The sequence below is a fragment of the Meles meles genome, unplaced genomic scaffold, assembly GCF_922984935.1.
Source record: "Meles meles unplaced genomic scaffold, mMelMel3.1 paternal haplotype, whole genome shotgun sequence".
Classification (NCBI taxonomy): domain Eukaryota; kingdom Metazoa; phylum Chordata; class Mammalia; order Carnivora; family Mustelidae; genus Meles; species Meles meles.
The window spans coordinates 515463-525237 of record NW_025721156.1 but is presented as its reverse complement, the minus strand read 5'-3'; the positions used below and the strand labels follow the sequence as shown (position 1 = coordinate 525237).

At 47.6% G+C, this 9775-nt stretch overlaps 1 protein-coding gene across 1 annotated transcript; it reads left to right on the top strand.

Moving 5' to 3' along the window:
• Window positions 1–604: 604 nt before the first annotated feature.
• Window positions 605–4040, top strand: LOC123936060 (the record flags this gene model as incomplete). Its single annotated transcript, XM_045996840.1, is given in 4 exon segments — window positions 605–660; window positions 1275–1997; window positions 1999–2702; window positions 3855–4040. Coding segments are annotated over 4 exon segments (1541 nt in total), but the record flags the coding sequence as incomplete, so codon positions are not given.
• Between the last annotated feature and the right edge of the window lie 5735 nt (window positions 4041–9775).

Sequence of the window (9775 nt, the reverse complement as noted above, 5' to 3'; positions counted from 1 at the left end):
ATAAGAGGCAGCACATGTCTATTTCTTGTGATCATTAGAACGGCTACTCAACTGTGTAAAACTTTGTGAGCTCTGCTGGAAGCAGTGCTGAGGGTCAGGGCTTTCATCTGGGACATGGTAGTGAAAGACCCCCTTCCTCCTTGCTGAGGGCTTTTTCCAGAGTGCTGAAACAAGGCCGCCACGCCAGAACAAACAGCTATGTCTTTGTCTTGAACCCAACGCCTGACTATGCTTAATTTAAATAGACCAATCAGGTTCCTGTAACTAAGCATCTGCTTCTGTAAGTCCGCTTCCCGCTCCCCCGCTCTACCCCCCCCTTCCCGCCTTCGTCTTCACGCGCGCGGGTCCTCCAAAGCCAATCCGCTAACACCAAGTATGCCTTTTTCAAATGTTCAAACTGTCAGCCAATCAGCTCCGCCCCACCCAAAACTTGTTTGTACCTGTCTATAAAAACCCTGCACCACCCGAGCCTGGTGTGCTCAGCTAGCAGGAGCTGCTGACCACCCGCAGGCGCCCGCGTTACAATAAAGATCCTCTTGCTGTTTGCATCCTGTGGAAGTGTTGAATTCTTGGGTACGGGGATCCGCGGGTCTTTCATTTGGAGGTCCCACCGAGATCATCGGACTCCTGCCCAAGGATCCAACCGACTCCCACCGGGAGGTAAGCTGGCCAGCATTTAAGCCTTAATAACTGTGTTCTCATTTTCTGTCTCGTGCTCGTGTTCTCGTCTCCCGTTTGTTCTGCCTATACGCCTGTATAGGACTGTACTACTACGCATAGTAGATCTGTATTCTGGGCAGCTTGAGAAGGAGTTGACGAACTCGGACTTCTCCCGTGCCACCCTGGGGGACGCCCCAGGGATTAGAGGGGCCCGTTTTTTCGGGCCCCCACACGTATCCGAGGGATACGTCCATCAGTGGGCCACAGAGGAAACTCATATTTCCTCACGGCCGTCTGAATCTGTACTTTCGGTTTTGCACCAAAATCGCGCAGCGTTTCTTTTTGCTGGCTCGTTAAGTGTCTTGTGTGCGTTAAGTGTCTTGTGTGTTTTGTGTGTCTTTCTCGTTGCCCTTTGGATTTCCCTTGATTCCAAAATGGGACAGACACTTATGAGTCTCACTTTAGGACATTGGAGAGACGTCCAAATCCGAGCCAATAACCTGTCGGTGGAAGTCAGAAGAAGGAAATGGCAGACACTTTGTACTTCAGAATGGCCTACCTTTAACGTTGGGTGGCCCAAAGATGGAACCTTTAACATCCATGTTATTTTACAGGTCAAAGAACGAGTCTTCAACCAGGGACCCCAAGACCATCCGGACCAAGTACCCTATGTTGTAGTGTGGGAAAGCCTGGTTGATGAGCCTCCTCCTTGGGTCTCTCCCTTCGTTCACCCAAAGCCCAAAACCCTTCCATACACCACTTCTCCCCCAGGACCCTCCGCTCCCCCCGTCCCTCACCCCATCCCAGATCCCACCGACCCTCCCAAACCTCCTTCTTCCTCTAACCTATATCCTATAGTCAGCGATCCCTCTTCTCCACGGCGTCCTAAACCACAGAAGATCCTTCCTCTGGAGGACTCCCCCTTAATAGACCTTCTATCTGAAGAACCTCCCCCTTATCCTCCTCCCCCTCCTGCGCAGGCACTAAATTCCACAAGGGAGCCAGAGCACCCACTTGAAGAACGCGACCCCTTGCCATCCCCAATGGTGGGAAGACTTAGGGGTCGCAGGGAGCCAACACAAGAAGGAACTTCCAAACTCTTTCCCCTGCACCAAGGAGGAGGGCCAGGCAATCAGCTCCAATATTGGCCCTTTTCGGCCTCCGACCTATATAATTGGAAGTCCCATAACCCTTCCTTTTCACAGGACCCCGTAGCCCTAACTGCCTTAATTGAATCCATTCTAATCACACACCAACCCACCTGGGATGATTGTCAACAACTCTTGCAGGCTCTCCTCACCACTGAGGAGAGACAAAAGGTTTTCCTGGAGGCCAGAAAAAAACGTTTTAGGGGAAGACGGAAGGCCCACACAACTCCCTAATGTGATAGATGCCGCCTTCCCTTTGACCCGTCCCGTCTGGGATTTCAACACGGCGGAAGGTAGGACCCACCTAAATCTTTACCGCCAGTTACTCATAGCAGGTCTCCATAATGCGGGGAGTTGCCCCATCAATTTGGCTCAGGTAAGACAGATAACTCAGGGGCCAGAGGAATCTCCAACCGCTTTCCTGGAAAGGCTTAAGGAGGCTTATCGCAGGTATACGCCTTTTGACCCAGATAGCAATGAGCAGAGAGGAAACGTTTCAATGACATTTATTTGGCAGTCAGCACCAGATATAAGGAATAAACTACAGCGTTTAGAGAACCTACAAGATTTCTCTTTACAAGATTTATTAAAGGAGGCAGAAAAGATTTTTAATAAAAGAGAGACTCAGGAAGAAAAGGAGGAACGACTTAGGAAGTTGCAGGAAGAAAAGGAGGAACGACTTAGGAAGTTGCAGGAAGAGAAAGAGGAGAAACTAAAGAAGGAAGCTGAAGAAAGGGAAGAGAAACGAGAACGTAAACGAAGTAAGGAACTTAGCAAAATCTTGGCCGCCGTAGTGCAAGGCAGCCAAGGACCAGAGGCAGGAAAGTCAGACAGGGAGGGAGACATAAGGAGGCCCCGAGTAGACCGAAACCAATGTGCCTACTGTAAAGAAAGGGGACATTGGGCCAAAGAATGCCCAAAGAAATTCAGACACCCTAAGGAAAATGCTAAGCAAGTCACAAGACTTATGGCTTTAGACGAAGACTAGGGCCGTCAGGGTCAGGAGCCCCCCCCCAAACCCCGGGTATCCCTAACCGTTGGGGGGGCAACCAGTCACCTTCTTAGTAGATACAGGGGCTCAACACTCCGTTTTAACCAAGAGCCCTGGACCATTAAGTGACCGGGTGGCATGGGTTCAAGGAGCAAGAGGAGGAAAACAATATAAATGGACTACGGAGAGAAAAGTACATCTGGCTTCAGGTAAAGTTTCTCACTCATTCCTTCATGTGCCTGACTGCCCCTACCCACTCCTGGGGAGAGATTTATTAACCAAGCTCAAGGCTCAAATCCATTTTGAGCCACAGGGGGCCACTGTGACCGGCCCCAACGGGACTCCTTTACACATCCTTACCCTACAGTTAGAAGAAAAATATAGACTACATGAGGAGCCCTCCCAACCTCAGAGAAACATAGAGTCCTGGCTTGCGTCTTACCCGGATGCCTGGGCGGAAACAGGAGGAATGGGACTAGCTATCCAGCAGCCCCCCATTCACATACAATTAAAGGCAACGGCCGTTCCTGTCAATGTTAAGCAATATCCTATGTCCAATGAGGCCTACCAGGGCATCAAACCGCACATAAGGCGGTCACTAGACCAGGGCATTTTGGCCCCATGCCGGTCCTCCTGGAACACTCCTCTGTTACCTGTCAAGAAACCTGGCACCAATGATTACCGGCCGGTCCAAGACCTGAGGGAGGTCAATAAGAGGGTAGAAGACATCCAGCCTACGGTGCCCAACCCTTACAACTTACTTAGTTCCCTGCCTCCAACCCACTTCTGGTATACGGTCCTAGATCTCAAAGATGCTTTCTTCTGTTTGAGACTAAGTCCTCAGAGTCAGCCCCTCTTCGCCTTTGAATGGAAGGATCCAGACTTGGGAATATCAGGTCAGTTAACCTGGACATGGCTACCACAAGGGTTTAAGAATAGCCCAACGCTGTTCGACGAAGCCCTTCACCAGGACCTGGCCGACTTACGGGTAAGACATCCCTCTCTGATCCTGCTCCAATATGTCGATGACATTCTATTAGCGGCTACCAATGAAGAGGACTGCCGAACAGGTACTGGGAACCTCCTATTAACCCTAGGCCAACTGGGATATAGGGCATCCGCAAAGAAGGCCCAGATCTGCCAGACTAAAGTCACTTACCTGGGTTATGAGCTATATAATGGCCAACGATGGCTAACAGCCGCGAGAAAAGAGACTATCTCTGGCATTCCCGCACCTCAAAACCACAGGCAATTGCAGGAATTCTTAGGGACCGCAGGCTTCTGTAGACTATGGATTCCGGGGTTTGAGGAGATAGCGGCTTCTCTGTACCCCTTAACAAAACAAGATACTCCTTTTGTTTGGACTGAGCAACAACAGCAGGCATTTGACCATATCAAACAAGCACTCCTTACATCTCCGGCGTTAGGCCTGCCAGACATAACAAAACCCTTCGACCTCTTTGTTGATGAAAAACAAGGATTTGCTAAGGGGGTCCTAACTCAAAGGCTCGGGCCTTGGAGACGCCCTATTGCCTACCTGTCCAAAAAGTTAGACCCCATGGTGGCAGGCTGGCCACCATGTCTAAAAATGATAGCAGCAATCGCGGTCCTCATCAAGGACGCAACCAAACTAACTTTGGGACAGCCCCTAACCATCCTGGCTCCACATACAGTGGAGTCTTTAATCCGCCAACCACCAGACCGCTGGCTGTCTAATGCCCGCCTGACTCATTATCAGTCCCTCCTCCTGGACTCAGACAGGATCCAGTTCGGACCTATAGTGACTCTTAACCCCGCAACCTTATTGCCCACTCCTAGGGAGGCACCATTGCATGACTGTCACCAGATCCTTGCTGAAACACATGGGACACGGCCCGACCTAACTGACCAGCCCATGAAGGATGCAGACCTGACCTGGTATACTGATGGCAGTAGCTACCTGCAGGATGGAAAACGACGAGCAGGAGCGGCCATCACGACCGACTCTCAAATTGTATGGGCAAGCGCGCTACCAGAAGGCACCTCGGCGCAGCGGGCAGAATTGATCGCCTTAACCCAGGCCCTCCAACTGGCAGAAGGTAAGAATCTTAATGTCTATACAGACAGCAGATATGCTTTTGCCACTGCCCATATTCACGGAGAAATTTATCGGCGGAGGGGACTACTAACCTCTGACGGTAAGGAGATTAAAAATAAGACCGAAATATTGGCCCTATTAAGAGCCTTATTTCTCCCCAAGAAGCTGAGCATAATGCACTGCCCTGGCCATCAAAAAGGGGATACCCCCGAGGCGAGAGGAAACCGCCTAGCTGATGCGACAGCCAAACAGGCAGCTTTGGGGCCCCAACTATTAACTGTTACTATACTCACTGAGATAGGAGAGCCAGATGAGACCCCCATTTGGAATTATGAGGAGGCCGACTTGGATTTCATACAGAAGATAGGGGCCAATTACAACTCAGCCCTAAACCGATGGGAATACCGAGGAAAGGCCATAGTACCTATAAAGATGGCGCAGGAACTAATAAATCACCTCCATCAGCTGACTCATCTGAGCGCGAACAAGATGAGATCTCTTATGGATAGGGCCAATTTAAAAAACTACTTCCCCAAACAAAACTTCCTTCTTCGTCAAGCGGCCGCTAATTGTAAAGCCTGCGCCCAAGTCAATCCTGGGAAGACTATTATTGGACCAGGTGTCCAGGTACGTGGTCATCGACCTGGCACACATTGGGAAATTGACTTTACCGAAATTAAACCTGGCATGTATGGATATAAATACCTCTTAGTTTTTCTAGACACCTTTTCAGGATGGGCAGAAGCCTTTCCTACCAAAAAGGAAACCGCCAATATAGTCGCCAAGAAGCTACTGGAAGAAATTTTTCCAAGGTATGGAATGCCCGAGGTACTAGGGTCCGACAACGGGTCCGCCTTTGTCTCCCAGGTAAGTCAGTCGGTGGCCAAGCTGCTGGGGATTGATTGGAGACTACATTGTGCTTACAGACCCCAGAGTTCAGGACAGGTAGAAAGAATGAATAGGACCATTAAGGAGACTCTAACTAAATTACTGCTTGAAACTGGCTCTAAAGATTGGGTATTGCTCCTACCTCTAGCATTCTATTGGGCCAGAAATACTCCAGGCCCCCATGGATTAACCCCCTTCGAAATTCTCTATGGTGCTCCGCCCCCCGCTGTCACGTTCTTTGCGCCAGATATCTCTGCTCATTCCCCCTCCCCCTCCATACAGGCCCATCTGCAAGCCTTGCAGCTGGTGCAACAAGAGGTCTGGAAACCCCTGGCAGCCACCTACGAGGAAAATCTTAACGCCTCATTGCGGCCTCATCCCTACAAAATCGGAGACATCGTTTGGGTCCGCAGACATCGAGCCACAAACCTTGAACCCCGTTGGAAAGGACCCCACACGGTACTCCTGACAATGCCCACGGTGCTAAAAGTTGACGGGATTGCAGCCTGGATCCACGCCTCCCATGTGAAAACGGCACACCCGGAAGAACAAACAGGACACCCTCAGAACTCGGAATGGACCGTCCAACGCTCCCCAAACCCACTAAAGATAAGACTCATTCGCCGTTGATCTTACTCTTTTGCTTATTCTCTTTCCTTTCCCCTATAAATGGCACCAGCCCACATCTCCCCAAGCAATTAACCTGGCAGGTTCTCTCTCAAACGGGGGAAGTTATCTGGTCCAGTACGGCCCAACACGCCCCTAATACATGGTGGCCTACCCTGTATCCGGATCTCTGTAAACTGGCTATGGGATCTTGGGACATAGGTCAACACGATGATCCCCATAAGCCACCAACATCCCCTACAAGCAATGGAATGTCGCCCCCTAACCGGGGATGTGGAGACGGACCACGACGTTACAAACTTAGTGTATTCCCCTTTTATGTCTGCCCCGCGCCAAAGAATAGTAATACTAGAGGACGGGCCTATAAATGTGGAGGCCCTAATGACTTCTACTGTGCGGCCTGGGGATGTGAAACTACAGGTGATGTCTATTGGAAACCCACCTCAAATTGGGATTTTATCACTGTAATAGCTAATTGTTCCCATCAGCTGGGAACATTTTGGGGAAGGGAAAATGATGGAAAACATTGTAAAAATGCATGATGTCACCCCCTTAAGATTACCTTCACAGAGTCTGGAAAGAAAGCAGTCCACTGGACAAAAGGATATAGCTGGGGCCTTAGACTCTATAAGGAAAATTATGACGAAGGACTCATATTTACTATAAAACTCTCAATTAAATCCCCCTCTGCAGCCATAGGACCTAACCCGGTCCTGCCAGATCAGAGAGATTCCGATATCGGAGAGAACCCATAACCCTAACCATAGCCCTATTGTTAGGAGTCGGGGGAATAGCGGCAGGAATTGGGACAGGAACTTCTGCCCTACTTCAAAGCACCCAGCTTATGCAATTACAAGTTGCCATGACCGCTGATTTGGAGGCTATAGAGAAGTCAATCACTGCCTTAGAAAAATCCTTAACCTCCCTTTCCGAGGTTGTTCTACAAAACAGAAGGGGGTTAGACTTGTTATTCCTAAAAGAAGGAGGGTTATGTGCAGCCCTCAAAGAGGAATGCTGTTTTTATGCTGATCAAACAGGGGTAGTTAGGGAGACAATGGATAAACTCAGAGAAAGATTGGCCCAGAGAAGAAGAGATTTTGAATCCCAGCAAGGCTGGTTTGAAGGCTGGTACAATCGGTCACCTTGGTTCGCCACTTTATTATCCACCCTTTTGGGACCCCTTATTATTCTATTACTGATTTTAGCAATTGGCCCTTACATCCTAAATAAGCTTGTTCAGTTCATCAAAGACCGCTTGTCAGTAATCCAGACAATGGTACTGACACAGCAATATCAACTGCTCAAACAAGCCGAATCCCAAACTGACATAATATAAGTACAGGACAAATGGATATAAGATTCTATCCATGATAAAGAAAAAGGAGGGAATGAAAGACTCCCTTCCTCCTTGCTGAGGGCTTTTTCCAGAGTGCTGAAACAAGGCCGCCACGCCAGAACAAACAGCTATGTCTTTGTCTTGAACCCAACGCCTGACTATGCTTAATTTAAATAGACCAATCAGGTTCCTGTAACTAAGCATCTGCTTCTGTAAGTCCGCTTCCCGCTTCCCCGCTCTACCCCCCCTTCCCGCCTTCGTCTTCGCGCGCGTGGGTCCTCCAAAGCCAATCCGCTAACACCAAGTATGCCTTTTTCAAATGTTCAAACTGTCAGCCAATCAGCTCCGCCCCACCCAAAACTTGTTTGTACCTGTCTATAAAAACCCTGCACCACCCCAGCCTGGTGTGCTCAGCTAGCAGGAGCTGCTGACCACCCGCAGGCGCCCGCGTTACAATAAAGATCCTCTTGCTGTTTGCATCCTGTGGCAGTGTTGAATTCTTGGGTATGGGGATCCGCGGGTCTTTCAGTAGCAACCCCTTAGAAAAAAAAAGCAGAGTGGGATCCTCCCCAACCATAAAAGAATGGTTAGAGTCTACAGCTTACTCAGAGCTGCAAGAAACTGCCAGGCATTCCATCACCTGCTAATTTGCCACAGTAGAAGAGAATGTGTATGTCAAGGGATATAATTAAAGGGATATACAACCATGAGTAGGTTTAGGAATGCACAGATCATCTGTCATATGACTTTAAAAAAGAGATAAACTGAAGGTACATAAAGTTGGGTTTATAAAAAACAAGGTATCAGAAGGATTTAAGATATAAGAGCAACTGTGAGACACCAAATGAAATCTTGAGGATAACTATGAAATTTGATCCAGGAGATGAATAATCTTCATGGACACACAATCACAGAATGGGCCATTAATTAAAAATCTACCTTTCAAATGACCTCACTCCAGTGGGTTTTATAGCTGATTCTACCAAATTTTAAATATTTTACCCTTTCTTTCTAGGTCATAGGAAAATATGGAAAGAATTTCAGTTTGTCCTATAAAGCTAACCTTTGTGCTAATGATATTAAAGGAAACTTAGCCCTGGTCTCAAAGTATAAAAATAAACTTCACAATAAAAAAGTATGACAATTGTTTTAGAGAAAAAATTTGTAACAGACTGTATTAGTCAGTATTCCCCCACAAAACTAGAGCCAGAAGTATAGACAGTAATATCTATAAGAGATTTGTTATAGGAATATGTTCAGGCAGTTATGGAGGCAAGGAGGCCCACAATCTGCATCTGTAAGCTGGAAAATCAGGAAAGGTGGTGGTATAATTCAGTCCGAGTCCAAAGGCCAAAGATTCAGGCTGATGTTCTAAGCCCTGGGCTGAATCTGAATGCCCAAGGGAGTCCAAGAGCAGGAGAAGATGGATGTCTCAGTTCAAGCACAGAAAGAAGTTGCCCTTCCCCTGCCTTTTTGTTCTGTTCAGGCCCTCAACAGATTGGATGATGACCACCTGTAATCTTCTTTACTCCTCCTACCAGAAATGTCTTCTGGAGAAATCCTCAAAACCTCATGCAGAAATAATATTGTACTAGTGTCTGGACATCCTTTAGCCTTGTCATGATGACACATAAAATTAACCATCACACATACTGAAGGGATCTTCCTAAGCTAACCCTATTTTATGACAGAAAATAATCATTTGCCAAAACTTTTATGAAAAATGTAAAAGATAATAGATTGGGAAAAGTATTTATTCTGAATGAATATGACCAACAAAAAGGTAGTAATTTTTAAAGATTATATGTATTGATTTTAGATATGAGGAGGGGCAGAGAGAGATGGAGAGAAAGAATCTCAAACAGACTCACCACTGAACTGTGTGCCCCACAATGGGCTTGATCCCACAACCATGACATCATGACACGGCACTTAACTGAATGAGCCATCTAGTTGCCCCCCAAAATAATATTTTTAATATATACAAGTTCTTCTAATTAATAAGAGTAAACTAAAAAATAAAAAGCAATAGAAAATTTAGTGAAGGA